Source organism: Chionomys nivalis, chromosome 26 (assembly GCF_950005125.1).
Source record: "Chionomys nivalis chromosome 26, mChiNiv1.1, whole genome shotgun sequence".
Classification (NCBI taxonomy): domain Eukaryota; kingdom Metazoa; phylum Chordata; class Mammalia; order Rodentia; family Cricetidae; genus Chionomys; species Chionomys nivalis.
In genome coordinates, this window is record NC_080111.1 from 22,144,520 (window position 1) to 22,161,645 (window position 17,126).

General features: G+C 39.8%; 1 protein-coding gene across 6 annotated transcripts in view; it reads right to left on the bottom strand.

Annotated features, from left to right (window-relative positions):
• Cacna2d1 (calcium voltage-gated channel auxiliary subunit alpha2delta 1) overlaps window positions 1-17,126 on the bottom strand; it is a 422,605-nt gene that overhangs the window by 336,132 nt on the left and 69,347 nt on the right. For all 6 annotated transcript variants that reach the window (XM_057758274.1, XM_057758278.1, XM_057758273.1 and 3 more), the window contains exons 2-3: window positions 11,405-11,486; window positions 2,571-2,687 (exon numbers count right to left, since the gene is read on the bottom strand). In XM_057758274.1, coding sequence (XP_057614257.1) covers window positions 2,571-2,687; window positions 11,405-11,486 — 199 coding nt within the window. The remainder of the gene's footprint in view (window positions 1-2,570; window positions 2,688-11,404; window positions 11,487-17,126) is intronic.

The window sequence follows — 17,126 nt, forward strand, 5'->3', positions numbered from 1 at the left end:
AGACTTTTAACAAGTTTATCTTACCATGGATAAACTTGCTATATATTTTAAATTATAATAAATATTGAACTAATAATTTGATAAACCAGATACAACAGTAGCTATTCCTACTACATTACATCAAGATCAGACTGTAGATGCCTTAAGAGCCATAATCAAAAGACTTATCAGTATCTAAGAATGCACATAAAAACTTGAAGGCCAAGATAACAGTTTGGAGATATAAAGCATTTCCCCAAGTTTTCTAAATCAATAATAATAATAACAAAAACAAAATCCCAGTGTAGATTTCCCAGATTAATTATATACTGAACCTATATTATTTAAATTAAAAAAAATAAGTTCCAGTAGCCTGAATGTACTTCTTTAAAAATACATATGGTAGAAGACAGAGGCTACTTAGCACAGTGGACAGAGGTTAAGAGAGGAAGGGAAATTGCACAATAAATGGTCATGGGAAAATTGGCTGGCAAAAAGTTAATTTAAGTTGAAGCCTGAAATCATATACCAAATCTGCTGCAGATGAATTAAACAGTTGAATATGGACAACAAAATTTAGGAACCTTTAGGATTAATCATATTTTATGATTGTGTATATGATTTAATAGTAATGGAAGTCTTCTCAAAACAGAACACTCAGGAAAACTAGTGAAAGGAAGTTGGCTTTGATAACATTAAAGTGAAGAATTGATCAAAATACTCAACAAAGACAGTTAAAAAGCTACAAACGAAACTTAACGTAACACCAAGTTTATATAACAGCAAGAACTGAACGGTTATAAGTCAATGAAAAGAAGACAAATGTGCAATTGCTGTGAAGAGTCTTTTCACAGGAGACCAGAGGATAGTGACAGAGCACACACCTCTCCAGACTGAAAGGATTTCCCTCCAGAAATTAGCAGCGGTACATCTCATTTTATAGCCATTTATTTCCAGATAATTAGGAACTCTGACATTGTTGCGCCTGTTCAGAGAATGAACTAAAAAGACCTTAGATATCCCAAGTAGAGAACTAAGCAGACAAAATGTTTGGGGGAAACAGCTATCATAGTTATACGAAGTGCTTTTGTGAATTCACCTTTGTCTGGCAATTCTATCTTGGACTGAATCTTTGATGCACCTAGATAGTATCTAACTGTGAATATAACCATCCTTTCTTATCTTTGGTTTTATTCTCCACGGTGTCCATGACCTATGTTCATACACAGCCTGAAAACAGTAACAGTGAAACCCCACAAATGAGCAATCCACACATTTTAACGTTCATGCCATCCTGAACTCCACATCGAAACCTCACTCCGTACTGCCCAGAACAGGAGTCAGCCTGTGGAGGTGGAGATTTCCACACTGTATAAGCAATCTTTCACATAGGTATTTAGTATAACAGCCACCCCAGTTATGGCGTGATCACGACGGCGCTGTTCTCACAGTCTGCAACAGCACATTCACCTCATCTTGCCACCAAGGTGTGCGTCATCTTAACTCATCACAAGACAGGTGAACACAGTTAAGCAAGATGTTTGGAGTCAACTTTTATTACTTTGCTATAATTTTATTAGTCATAATTGTTATTAATCTTATATGCCAGTTTATGACTAAGACTTGATCATTGGGGAAAACACAGTATAATGAGATCAATGAAGTCTGCATTGACCTATCAGAGATAAAACGTAACTATTAAAACTGGATTTGTATAGATCATGGACAGTATCTTTTCCCTGTCATTGTTTGGGAAACAGTAGAATATGGAGAACACTCAGGCATCATTTGCATTGTCTTGGGTACTGTTATTAACTCAGAGATGATTTCAAGAATTCAGAAAGATCATGTAGGTTACATGGAAATATTCCATCACTTTACACACAGAGAACTGTGACTCTGCCTACTGGAGCAGATTCAACCTAATCTCCCATGGACACGCATAGACACTGGTCTATGGTTCAACACTGCGCACAACCTCAATCCTCCACTAAGTGGTATCTGGAGATGTGGAACTGGAATTATTTATAAACTAAAGCTAAATGAAAGTCAGTGAACCATGCGAACACAGTGTGGGTGAAGAAAAGCAAGCCTCTGAAGGCTACAATTGAAAATCAGCAAAATCTTAAAAATTGTATAAGAAAGCAGGGGGAAGAGGAAGAACTTTTTTTAAAGTCGGAAATGGTTAACCAGTTATCTGGCAGAGGGGACGCTTTGGTAGGATGTGGGATTATGGACTTGGAGAGCGCTACAGTTTAGGTACTAGCAATAAGAATGAGGTCATGTTTTAGTACAGATTAAAACGTGTTCAATAGATTATAATGCATGACTCACATAGGTATAAATTTGTATGCATCAGTGAAATATACATCTCTGATGAAAGAAAATGGTGATCTCATAAAAATGAAGTAACGTGTAGAAGAAAATTATCTGTTTGCTTGGGATTCGCATTGATTCCATGAACTCATCAGTTGAACACGGCTACGAGGAGAAAAAAGTAAACCAAATAAAATGCTCCAAACCAGTAAGAACCTTCAATAACACACAATCAATGGGGAATGACTGAGAGAGAAAGAGCAAGCTGAACTCACCACCAGGGCTTTAGATCTGTTGCTCAGGAGTTTCTCGATGTCTCTGGCCGCGATTTCCACCAGCTGGCGTGCATTATTTGGCTCCACAGTATACATCTCCTGGTATTTTTCATAAATCTGTGGCAAATGAAAAGAAAACAGGAGCAAGGGCTGGTTGGTTTTTTTATTTTTGGTTTGCAAATTCCCATTATAATATGTTTAAAATCAAAATAACAAATAATTAGAAAGACCTTCCCCTTCTTTTTTCATGACATTACAGTTCATACATACCCCCAAAAAACATATGGAAATAAATGTAAATTTTCTGTAAGACTACTAGCTTGCAAAAATAATAGGTCAGGCAACTAATTATAAAACATGAGTCATAACAGTTCACATGCATACTGGGGGGGGGGATAGCTTTCCTAACAGCCCAACTTCAAAACTGGATATTAATTGTCACCCTTATTTTAAGAAAGGTAGGCGCCCAGGGAAATAAAGAGGAAGCCATACACCGGGGGTTAAACATGGCAAATGTGTATGAACGAGACCAGTTGGATTGATTATGGGGTCTTCCTGACATTCTCCCCTTTTGTGGCTAGGGAGGATAAGTTTACTTCTTATGCTTACGGAGATAGGAGAGCAGTAGTGATAGACAGCAGTAGCGGTTCATGGAAGTGAACAGAGGCCCCCGAGACAGTTCACATCAGAAGGTTGAGAAGTCGAAAGCATTAGAGTCTATGTTAAAGTTGAGGATAGCTTTGCGATGGTTTTCTGCTTATCATATTAATTATACACATTTTCTGTTTTAGTATTTTGTTATTTAAATCACAGAATAATCCACACCAAAGTTGATGTAGTACATAAAATTGAGACCCAAGCTCATTTCTGGGTCATCCCAGTGTGTGCAGAAGGATTTCCCTCCAGTGGCATAGGCAGCATCTGGTTCACAAAACCTGTCCACTCTCAGCAGGAGAGGAGAAACTGGGAGGGGCTGGAGTGTGGGGAGGAGGAGGGGTGGGCAGTGGCTGTGTTTGGCTGGAGGTCTGCTCTAAGAAGGAAATCCCCTATGCACTGAGCAGATGGGGCTCACACGCATGACTAAACCATCTTTAAAGCCAGGGCCTGGCAGTTTTTTATTGCCTTGTAAACGTGAATCCAGGCATATACCAGAACCAGTCCCACTTGCTTTTTGTTCTGGCATTGGCGCGGCTTTACGGGTTCTAAAGCCTGGCCCCAGCTGAGCACAGAAGCCAAGTGACGAATGGTCGTTTCAACTGGATACAAATTCACACGTGCATCTATCAAAGACAATGTTAGTTCTCAATGAGGGGACACACACACACCTATACACACACACACACACACACACATATATACATATACATTTATTATATATACACTTTGGAGTGTGGAAAGTGCTAAAGATTGATGTTAGGGAATACTCATGTCCGCACACACACTCAAGCACATACGCACACACATACATTTATTATATACACTTTGGAGCATAAAAAGTGCTAAAGTTCTATCTTAGGGGGATATCCATACATGCGCGCGTGCGCACAGACACACACATCCATCTATTATATATACACTTTTGGGCATGAAAAGTGCTAACGTTCCATCTCAGGGAGATACCATGTTAGGAGAGCCTTCAGCCATTGAAACACATCCCTATGTCCCTATGCCTACGTATTTTAGGCCATTACTGGCTAGCTGGTGTTTTTAAGGATTTAAATTACCGTGTGCTCTTTAAATAACCAATTTCTTTGAACTCTGAAGACTTTTGAATACTGACCTTGCAGATTTTCATTCAAACTATTATAGGAGCTTTAGTTTTGTGATTTAAAAGAAACAGCTCCTGACTGGTTCCCCACAAGTCTCCTGGCTATCACCAGATGGCTTACACTTTCATAGGACGGATTATCTCATCCTGTCTTAAACACTTCAGCTCCCCTTGAAGATTTCCACCCAACATGAGCCTCTTTTATTTTGGACTAAAATGAGGTTTTAGAAAATCAGCACTTGCATTGATTAATTGATTCAAGTTACAAATAGATAAACCCCGACATCATTTTAATTGATCCAGGACAGTTCGTTCTGCAGAAAGGACGATAGGGCTAATTGATGGGAAACGACTGAGGCTTGTATCGTTAATGTCGTGTGCGTTTCTCTACAAAGCGTATCCTTCCTGTGGTGTAGGGAGTGTAAGTTATGTCCCACAATTGCTGTGATGGACTCAGGTGTACGTTTACTAAGTCACAGCATGTGCCAGAAATGTCACTAGGTGTCCTGAAAAACGAATGGAATGTAAATTAATTTCTTTCAAATATGTATATATTATGACAAATATACATACACACACATATATATGTATATATATATATGAGTAAATTTTAATTCTGGAATTATTATTAAATACTTAAGAAATACTATAGTTTGAATATTGGCTGTCCCCCATTTGCTTATGTGTTTAAAGTGATACAATTTGGAGGTACTGGAACTTTAGGGATGGGACCTATTGAAAGCTTTTTTAGATTTGGGGGGAAATGCTCATGAAGGGAAGTGGGAGCCACAGCATCCTCTCTACTTTTCTCTTTAGCTTTCTGACCCTGGAGTTAGTGCTTTTGCTCTGCAGCACTCTGCAACCATGATGCGCTTGCCTGTCGAGGCCCAGAGCTATGGCATTAGGCCACTTGCTCTCGGACCAGAGCTATGGCATTAGGCCACTTGCTCACGGACCAGTGCCTCTACTGAGTCAGAACAAACCTTTCCAGTTAATTGCTTCAAATATTTCATATAGTATCGAAAGCGGGCTAACACAATAAATAAACCTAAAATCTCCATAACAAATATAACAATTGAAGGAAGCTTAAGTATATAAATCCGGTGTAAATACCTGAGTATACTATTTTATAGAGAAAATGAAAATTGAAATACTGTGGTAGTCAATAAGAGTGAATTGATTCTATAAAAAAACACCCACTGAAAGATCCATCTTCAGCTGTACGGTTTTTAAAAAACATGATAGTAATCATCAGGGAATCCTTTTTTCCTCTTTTTTTTTTTTTTTTTGGTTTTGTTTTTCAAGATAGGGTTTCTCTGTGTAACAGTCCTGGTTGTCCTAGAACTCACTCTGTAGACCACAATGACCTCGAACTCAAAGAGATCTGCCTGCCTCTGCTTCCTGAGTGTTCCAATTAAAGGCTACCACTGCAGGCGATATTGGGCAACCTTACAAAAGTTTCTCAATATAGATGAAGAAAACAGTTTTCAGATTAGATTTCAAACTGAGTTTCACTATGGCAGGTATCTACTCACAACGTGAGCATCTTCAGTTCCCATCACTAACATAATCTAGATTTCTATCATCTTAACATCTTAACTTGCCACCATTTAAGACATGGTCTAAGGATCTTTGCCTCTTAATTTGTTCCCTTTCCTGAAACTTTAAATGACTATCTTTCATGTCATTTATCCAGCTTTCTCTTTTGAAGGAAAAGAGCATGAATTGTGAGCAGTTTAGGTTTTCGGAGCTAGACAGAGCTGCAGGAGAGTCGCACCAACACCTCACGTGCTATGTGACATTGGCTTCTGTTTTTTTCTACTACAAAGAAGGTAGAGCATAAAGATAACTCAAGGCAAGATGTGCGTCTCTATCATGACACGCTAAAATGCCTCGGTATTTCATAGAGCAAATCCTCCGAAGCCACACCTGACATGGCCTTGGCAGGAAGCAAACTTATCACCTGAGCATTCTTCCTTGCTCAGAATCTCAACTGCATTTAACGGTTTTCACTGTTAGCTTTACACTTGATCTTAGCCAAAAGGCTGAGAAGCCATCATCATTGTTACCTTTAAAAAACAAGTTTTGTTGTGATAATAATACAGGTTATAGTTTTTAACTCTTTTTCATTAAAAACTTCTTAAGCTGACTCTATTTCCAACATAATCTTGAAAATAACACTTCTTAAAATATCACAAATATACTTTATACAAAGTGCATCACTTAAACATTTTGGAAATTGTAATACTTAACAGTATGCCATGAAATCCTATGGCTATCCCCAGAAGAGTATTCTCAGCAGTTAGTTTCATAAGCAATGTATGATAGATTTAGAAGTTTCACATATAACATTAATTTTCCACTTTAGAAAAAGGTAAAATTACATTTAATATGCCAGAACTGTCAGTTTTTTAAGGTTCTGGGATGTCAGAGTGGAGGGAATTTGAGCTTCATTTCATTACAGGAGAACAAGCCTCAGTCCCAGAGCAGCAGAAGAAAAGTGCATCAGTCGCAAAGCAGCTCTATGCCACACTATACCATAGGGCATGGAAGGAATAGGAAAGTCCCTTGAGGTAAGTGACAGAGAACCCAAGAGCTAAGTATCAGCACATTGGCCAGGAAACAACTTCAGTCTGCCTCCAGGGAATTACAAAGCAGGGCTTGAAGTACCCCAGTTGGACGATCACCTGCTGCTGTGCCTGGCTTGCTATGTGGGTGCAGGGGACCTGAACTCGGGTCTCCATGCGCGCACCGCAGGCTCTTCCCTAAGTGAGTTATTTCCAAGCCCTTGCAATAAATCTTTCATGCAGTGAGAGCTGTCAGCTACCAACTGAGTGCCAATCACAATGAACCTGCAGAGCTGCCTTCCTCCTCAGGACTTCCCTTGCAAAAGCCCCAAGTTCCTGCTGAAACCAAGGCCTTGCGAGGTTCCCTTAGCCAATGTAAACAGCAACCCTTTCCCAGTAAAGAGGGGGTTAGTAGAAAGCCCCTGACTTGCTTTCCCTGGGCGAAGAAGGAAGGAAGGAATCAAACACAAGGAGGAGGTATCCTGACGGACGGGAGGGATTCTGGTCCCTGCTCATACCACATTTGCAGATTCAGAAATGAACTGCATAAGAATGACAAACAATAGCTTTCACTTGTCAGCTTATTTTTAGAAAACATTTGCATGAAGCAAATCCCCATTACTACAGGATGTCTCCTAATTTGGATATGGGCCAAACGTTCAGAATATCACCAAAATAAAATACTTTTCAGTAAAGGAAAGAAGTGGTTGCTTGTGACTGTGCTGTGAACTCGTAGATGTTGATTTCAAGAATATCACGAACACTTCTACTTGAAAACATTATCTGTTAGTGATGAAACATCACATTCTCCGTTCCTCCTTGGCGGAATGTGTGTGTGCGCATATTCAGAAACGGCAGAATATTTGCCGTGGTCTGTAATTTAGATTGAATAAAAGGGCACATGTTTCCCGCAGTGGAGCTGAGTGCTTGCCTAGCACGCACAAGACCCTGGCCTCAATCTCGAGCACAGTATAACAAGGAAAGAAATTGTTGGCTGTTTGTAAATCTTAGGGTTTTTATCTCATTTCATAGACAACAATTTGTAAATGTTATAATCACAGCTTCAGTTGTGTGTTATCAAGTCATAAATACATCTTTTAGGTAGAACTATTTATTACATGCTATTTGCTCTGACCTCTTCCATTGGTAACATTTTGGGTGAGAATTCTGGATAAAGATCCCATTTCTGACTTTCCTAATTGCATGGAATAATATAACTATCTTTTGCTCATTCCAGTGTGCCAAATGTCCTACGACTAAATGATTGTCAGCTTCCTCCCATCCTTCCATTAAACCAATGGTTCTCAGACTTCCTAACGGTGCAACCCTTTGATATAATACCTCATGTCATAGTGACCCCAACCATAAAATTATTTTCGTTACTACTTCATAACAGTAATTTGCTATTGTTATGAATCGTAACGCAAATAACTGATATGCAATATCACAAAGGGTTGTGACCCACAGCTGAGAATCCCTACATTTAACGAAGGCTGGGCAATGGCAACGTGTGGAAGAATTTGTCTAGTCCAGCTCCTCAGCTTGCTGCAGGAATGCCATCTTTGCTCCTGAGATTGAATTACAGGCAGGCTACCATGACTGCCAGGTATTTCCGTGAGTGTAGGGGATCCGCACTATGGTGACCACGTTTGTGAAGCAAGCATGGTACCCACGAGCCACATACCCAGCCCCTAACCTTTCCTAAACACAACGTAATTCACTCATGTAGGAAAATTGAAAATATAGAACTCATCAACAGTATTTACTATTTTCCCTTGGCTCATATCTTATGATACCATAAAGCATTTTTCATAAAATTCCAAAGATAGTTACATTAATAATATAACTAATGACAGTGGTTCATGCCTTCACTTTGGATAACAGCTGTAGCTAGGAAGCAAGTTAAATAATTACATTAACTCCGGAAGAAGCCATATTTCTACAATAGTGACTTTCAATCAAGGGACCCAATCAGTTCCATCATCATGTGCTCAACTTCTGGGGTCCCTCCCTCCTCTTCCCTTCTCCCTCCTTCCCCTCCTTCCCATCCACTCATCATATTATTCACCATATAATACCACACAATTCTTCTGTCACTATATTGTAGCATGTGTCTCATAAACAAATTATCTGGACTTTATCTTCTTCATTCTATGTTCTTCTACTCACTGAAAGTCATTCACCCCATCCTAAGTGTTTCTAATCTTCCAAGTAATTAATCTCTACCATACAGAAAAGCATAACAGAAAGCATATGATACTTTCTTGCATGAGACTTTCTGGAGGAAAAAGAGAAAGCAAGTTCATCAAGAACTTGAACAGCAGGATTAACAAGGGCATCAACACGTGAGATGCTGTAAGGAGTAGAGGAAGGGGGGGCCAAGCAACTGCTGACTTTTAATCCCAACTTTCCAACAAAAGTCAGAAAACTTAACAGGAGAATCTGTCAGTTGTCACTCTGGTTGAATGAAAGCTTTCCCCATAGTCAACTATCTATAAAAATAAAAATCAGCTAATAACATTTGGCCCTATAAATTCTATTCCTTAAATTCAGATTCACATATATCCAACACAATGGAACATGCTCATATTTCTAAAGTTCATCATTTCTGATCAGAATGGAGCATGCACCCTCCCTGTATCTGTGTGTCCAAGCACTGGCGACCATCAGTATGCACAGAAACCCTAGTATCTTGTAGATACCGGGTGAGTATGCTCCTCAGAAACATGGGACCAAAAGTGCTTCAGATTTTCCCTCTCCTCAGATTCCCGAATGTGTGTGTGTGTGTGTGTGTGTGTGTGTGTGTGTGTGTGTGTGTATGTATGTATGTATGTATATGTAGTGAGATATCTGGGACATGGGACAGAAGGGTAAACAGAAATTCATTTACAGTGATGAGTATCTCACACCCATAAAGAGATAGCAAGCAAGAGTGGTGAGCATACACTTTAGAAATGAAATCTATCCTGCTTGGGCATCATCCCCACACTGCAAAAGTTTTAGATTTGAGAGTATTTAGAGTTTAGATTTTCAAATTAGAGCTATACAATGTAAAGAAGGGATGTTAAGCACACTTTTGGTTTATAATCTGCAACTGTATTATAAAGACATTCTAAGATTATTTTTGAAGTATTTATAGGTTTTCTTTGGGGATTTCTGATATATAAATTAACTATATATTCCAGTTTCTCCCCAATAAGAACATTACTATGGGGGCTGGAGAGATGGCTCAGCAGTTAAGAGCATTGCCTGTTCCTCCAAAGGTCCTGAGTTCAATTCCCAGCAACCACATGGTGGCTCACAACCATCTGTAGTGAGGTCTGGTGGCCTCTTCTGGTCTTCAGGCATACACATAGGAAGAATACTGTATACATAATAAATAAATAAATATTTAAAAAAAAGAACATTACTATGCACATGAAACATTCCTTAACTGGGAAATACAATTTACAATATGTCAAAAAAAAAAAAAAAACCTTTTTGACCGTTTGTCATAATGGTCAAAGTAAAATTCCCTACCTGGCCTCATATGCTCGATTACAGGTAAAACACGGGTGTTGTAAAAATGATATATAAATTATATTCATGTGTAGTTCTGTGTGAATCATTAAAAATGCTACAAGTGGGTTCTAACTTCATTTTCATGTACATGAAAATAAAAACTAAAACAAACTCCTAGTTTCAATTCATATCCCCATCCATGAAACTTTATGCAATTTCATCTAAGTAAGAAATCATAAAGTAAGAATATAAAGGCATGTAGGTTTAACTGAGAACACAGGATGGAAATATTTCCAAATTTTTATATTACTTTCTCAGTAAGCAGTGAGAGCTTTGAAATGGCATTAATTTGTAGTAATCTTACAGAATAGGTGCCCTGATTTTGTGCATCAAAACATTTATGCAAATCGCAATAGTATAGCGATATGGCTATAAACACTTTTCAAATATTTTTGAAGTAAAATCTATCCTCAAAGATTGAAGAAGTGTTCACACTTAAAACATTCAAAATATACTTAGTCACCACTAGTGGGAATTCTAAAATACATTCTGAAGACTGAAAGTGGAGTTTTCAATTGTTTTGTTTTGATTTATTTATTATTATCTGTCTATATTACTTATGCCTCCACTCCAGAAGAGGGCACAAGATCTCATCACAGATGGTTGTGAGCCACCCTGTGGCAATGGGAATTGAACTCAGAACATCTGGAAGAGCAGTCAGCGCTCTTAACCACTAAGCTATCTCTCTAGCACCTAGAAACAGAGTCCTGAAAAGTGTGACATCTAAATCTGAATCTGGGTGGAGAAGGGTACTTCACCATTTCACTCTTAGCCATGCCACTCTGGCTTCCACTAACCAGCGCCGTGCAGGGGCTACCACAAACCGCACTGTGGTAAGTGCACGGAAATCATGCTCTCTGTAACATAGAGCTACGGTTTCCTCGAAGACACAAGTACACTTTCACTAAGCAGAACATGAACAAAGCTGGGATACTCACGTCAGCCAGCTGAGTCACGCCACTCGCTGTCTTTGCCAGTGTGACCAGGTCTTCTTGCATCTTATCCACCCATGACTTGATGCTGTGGAACCAGAAGAAAGAAAGGCTCTGTCAGACTTCCAGCCATCATGCTAACTCGGTCATGTTTTACAAACATACTTCACATAGTTAAACATTTATTCGCCCTCCCGGTTCCCACGGAGATCGTCTTCCCAGTCCACCTTCAAACGGAGAACAACAGCCAACCAAAGCAAGCATGTCGAACCTTTATTACAATGGGATTTTATTTTCAAAGTTAATGTTTGTTGGATTTGTGTTTCCATTTGCTTCTTTCATTTGCATACGTGCATCCCCTTTCTGAATGCTGAAAGGCCTCCAAATCAAAATGAGAAGAACGACAGGTGCACCTTGGGAATCCAGAGGGGAAACATTTGCTCACCCATTAAAATTTCATGGAAATAGTTACTAAGAACAGTATTCAAAAATACACATAAACTTTATTTTCTAATCATAATGTGAGGATGTAGAATAATGCCATCAGTTTTAACAAATATCTCAGTACACAAAGGCTAAGGGCCTTTATCTCCCCAGCAGCACTGAGGTTCTGACAGACTCAGCAGCTACCGTAGTTTCCAAAGCAATGTTTTACATGAAAATTGTTTCTTTGGAATGCAAGCTCAAGTATTTTCAGACACATTCTTGTAAGTAATGCAGTCAATATCTTGAAACATGAACTATTAACATCACTACACTTTAGAACCATGTAAATCTGAGAAGCACCGACTAGCCACCATTCTAATGACCACAGCTGAATGTCCACCTCATCCCTGTGAGGAGGCATAGCAGGCTAAAGGTTGCCCCCGTATAGCCTGCCTCTCCAGGAACACAAAGGAACTAGGGATACCCCAGTAGAAAGGCTTAGGAGATGATTTATGTTTGAATCTGAATCAGGGAGAGTGAAGTATGTGTGTCTTCTCTTTCTTTGACATGAATTCCGACAGTTCATCAAATCCTCATCTTCATTTCAGAAACAGATAAAGAAATAAAGCACCACATGAAAAAGAGATTGAAACACTGTCTGGGGAAACACAGAAAAGAATAAAGAGTTGAAAGAAGAAAAAAGAAGTCAATCAAAAGGATGATAACATGCCTCTAGAAAAACAGTCATGACTCACAGGGGCAACGAGCTGCTTACTAAAGAAAAGACAGCAAAACCAAGAACAGCTTCACACAGATAAAATCAGTATAAATATTTGTTCAGCAATTCTGTATGAATTGGAGAGGAAAAGGTAAATTATCAAAAAGAGCATGAAATAATATTGACAGGACCGTCAAAATAAATGTTGTAAGTAATGTCATCCGAACATTACAATGTATCCTATTTATGAGTGGGTATACATATCTGAAAACAGTATAAACACCAACTCAATCTATATTATTCTATTGTTATTAGATAAACACAACTGTGCCTGCTTTTATAACTACAAGGAAAACATACATTAGTCTATAAGCAGAAGCAAAGACTATACACAGTGATTTTTTTCCCTCACTTTTTAATTTTATTTTTTTAAAAAAGAAAACAAACTATCTTTTTTCATTTTACCTAACAATTCCAGTTCTGACTCCCTTCCCTCCTCCCATTCCTTCCACTTACCCCACCCACCCACCCACTCCCTCATCTACGCCCCAGAAAGGGCAAGGCACATTGTTCTGAGGAAGGATCATGGCCCTCCCCACTATATCCAGGCTGAGCGAGGGATCCATCCAAGAGAATGGGTTCAAAAAAGCCAGTACAAGCAGCAGGGACAAATCCTGGTGTCACTGCAAGTGGCCCTGCAGTCTGCCCCAGCCATACAACTGTCATCCACATTCAGAGGGTCTAGCTTGGTCCTATGCTAGTTCCTTCCCTGTCTGATCTGAGTTGGTGAGCTCCCATTAGCTCAGGCAGACTGTTTCAGTGGGTGACCCCATCATGGTCTTGACCTCTTTGCTCATATTCTCACTCCTCCCACTCTTCAACTGGACTTTGGGAGCTCAGCCCAGTGCTCCATTGCAGATGGGAATGCAAACTTGTACAACCACTCTGGACCCAGCAATACCACTCTTGGGCATATACCTAAAGGATGCTCAATCATACTACAAGAACATTTATTCAACTATGTTCATAGTAGCATTATTTGTAATAGCCAGAAAACCTGGAAAAAATTCTAGATGCCCCTCAATTGAAGAATGGATAGAGAAAATGTGGTACATTTACACAATGGACTACTACTCAACGGTTAAAAAAAAAAAACAAGGACATCTTGAAGTTTGCATGCAAATGAATGAAATTAGAAAACACCATCCTGAGTGAGGTAATCCAGACCCAGAAAGATGAACCTGGCATGTACTCACTCATAAGTGGATGCTAGCTGTCAAACAAAGAATAACAATCCTACAGTCCACGACCCTAGAGAAGCTAAGTAACAAGGTGAACCCTAAGAGAAACACATATACACCCACCTCCGAATGGGAAATAGACAAGTTCTCCTGGGGAAAAAAAAGGGGGGGGGGACATGGGGGAGGGGGAAGAAGGGAGGGCAGAGGGGAGGTGGAGGGAAGAGAACTTGAGGGAACAAAATAGGCGAGATGAAGAACAGAGATGAGAGCAAGGAAAGAGATATTTTGATTGAGGGAGCCATAGAACCTTGATCCAGACAGTGATTTCTCATTCATATCAGACTTTCAGTGCTATACCCAGTTACTAAGTCAGTCCTAGACTCTAGACAGGATGAATCATCTTTCAAATATGATTCCTCACACTGACAAGTCGTAATAAAGGTTAGGCATACCTTAGCTGGGGGGGACAGGGGATAAAAAAGGAGAAAGAGAAGGTGAACACACGTGTGCGTGTACATGAATATAGTCAGCTCCTGAACACTGATCTGTGCCAAACTGATCCATCTGTATGCAGCTGGCCACCTGAGCGCACCATCACAGTGATGTCTGCAGAGGTGAACCATTCATATTTAGGCTGAGAAGTTATTCAGAACCCATCCAGTCTTCTCTGCCCCAACTGACATGCTGTCAGCAATGCTTTAGAAGGGCGAGCTTCCTTCTTGATAGATACTGTTCTTTAACTAGCACCTGGTTTTTCTATAATATTTCTTGAAATATTATAGAAGCTGGAAGAAAATCGGAGAATACAGCATTTATATGAAATAAGTTATAACACATACCACTAAAAACAATTTCATATTTTTCTATTTCTTTAGATATATTCTATCCAATAGGCACCAGTGCATGCTGAAAAGAATACTAAAAGACACAGAGAGATTCAAGTTGAAATTAAAACTGGGTCTGGGGAAAGGAGAAAAAGAATAAGAAGAATATGGTGTGTGCGATATGTTGGTATGTTTCTGGTGCCTGGAGAGAGGCATTCAATGCCTAAACACTAAGGTGCAGAGGCTGGAAGAACTGCAGGAGAAAGAAAGGCCCAGCACAAAGCTCCAATCAACATGGTTCTTATGTTTATTTTCAATTTATTTGTGTGTTGTTCTTTTGCTAGTTTGTGTTTTTGTTTTGTTTTGAGATTTTTGTTGTTGTTGTTGTATTTCGACACAGGGTTTCTCTGTGTGGCCCTGGCCGCCTCAAACGCACAGAGATCTGCTGGTCTCAGCCTCCCCAGTGCTGAGATTAAGGGTGTGTGCCACCACTGCCTGACAATGCATGTGTTTTAAATAGGCTTGTTTAAGCTTCATTTTCCAGTTGCTTGATAAAACACCCCGATAAAGGAAACTCAACCGAGAAAGACTCATTGTAAAAAGCTGAGCTCAAGGTCCAGTCTATCATGGTGGGGATGTGGAGGAGGCAGGAGCTTGAAGCAGCTGGTCATGCAGCATCCACAGCTGGTCATGCAGCATCCACAGTCTGGAAACAAAGAGATGAATGCACGCTGCTCCTCAGCTCTTTGTGACCCCAGCACACATGTAAACACCTAGGACAGTAGTGCATGCTTGTGACCTCAGCACTCCTGCAAACACCTGAGGAAATGGTGCATGCCTGTGACCCCTGCACTCATGCAAACACTTGGGGGCAGTGCTGCATGCCTGTGGCCCCAGCAGTCATGGAAACACTTGGAGGCAGTGCTGCATGCCTGTGACCCCAGTAGTACTGGTGAGGCAGAGAGACTGCTGAGCCCACTAGTGAGCCAGACTAGCCAAAGAAACCTGGTCTCTAAAAGAAACATGGAGAGTGACTGAGGAAGCCTCCATATGTATGTGATATTGGTACACATATCACACACATGTACCAATAAATAAATAAAAATACAAACAATAGGAACTGGCTTAGTACAGTGCTACAGCTGAATCCAATCTAATCGGATTCAAGAAGCCAAACCTGCTACACAAAGTCTACTCGACAGAGAGCCTGGATGAAAGGTTTGCTATTTCTATGAGAAAACACCTAAGACTTTCTTCAAGAACGAAGGCTGGCTTCATTCTTAGGTGACAAGAGGTGATACTGTCACACTAAGAATACATAAGATGGCAGACAAGAGTGAATGAGCACACGGGTAAAATCAATTCCAAGTCTGGGGTATGGCCCGGGAATGTACACAAGGCCATGAGTTCTTACTCCTCCCCAACCTCAGGGCCCACACTGCTCCAGCGACCCTGGAAATGCTCTGCCTACAGCTCCTCTAACCCCGTTCCTGGGTCTCTTCTTCTACGTCATTGTCTTGCGATTCCTCTTCATCCTCCTGAAGTTAAACAGAATCATTTACGAACATCTGTCTTGTCTTGCTTAGAATTTCAATCTCACGCTTCAACTACAACCTTCACGTGTCTAACTCCTAAGTCTGGGTTAGCTTCTCACACTCTCGTTTACTTTTTCATCCCTAATGCTCCCAACAAGGCCTTGGATGTGGTGGCCGCCTAGGAATTTACTGCGTGAATAAGAAAATGCATGGAAATGCAACAGCAGCAGTGCATTTTGAAAGTCACAAGTATTTGATGCACATATATCCTCTCCCCACATTCTGTAACAGTTAAGGAAATATGAATCTAGTAAAAGTAACCCCTTTTTAAAGCTGGGCGGTGGTGGTGTATGCCTTTAATCCCAGCACTAGGAGGGCAGGGACAGGAAGATCTCTGTGAGTTTGAGGCCAGCCTGGTCTAAAAAGTGAGTTCCAGGACAGGCACCAAAGCTACACAAAGAAACCCTGTCTCAAAACACCAAATATGTGTGTTATGTGTGTGTGTTGTGTATATATAATATATGTATATACATATATTCAAAATATAACATTAACACCTTGAAGCAACTTTTAAATCATCTGAATATCCAAAGTGCTCCTTCTAAAATTCCAAATTAAAATGTTTATTGAGTGTCATAGTGAAAAATTGGGTGTTGAGTCCTTCTGGGTCGCTAGAACAAATTTCACAGTTACTAGCCAAGTTTCAAGTATTTACTGTTTTCCACACAGTCAATGCAACAGGAAGCATCCACCAAGATACCTGCAGAAATGAGGCAAATATTTTATTGAATAAGTAAAATATCATTTATGTCTATTTCATTTTATAGCACACAAATGGCCAAAATTTAAAAGGGACAGCATATAAAATGTTTACGTTTTCCTTGAGTTTGAAAGACAAGGCTACCATTAAATTAATGCTCCATTTGTGGCTGAATTTGTGGCTGGCACAGCAACCTTCACATAATCCTGTTCTCAAAAAGCAAG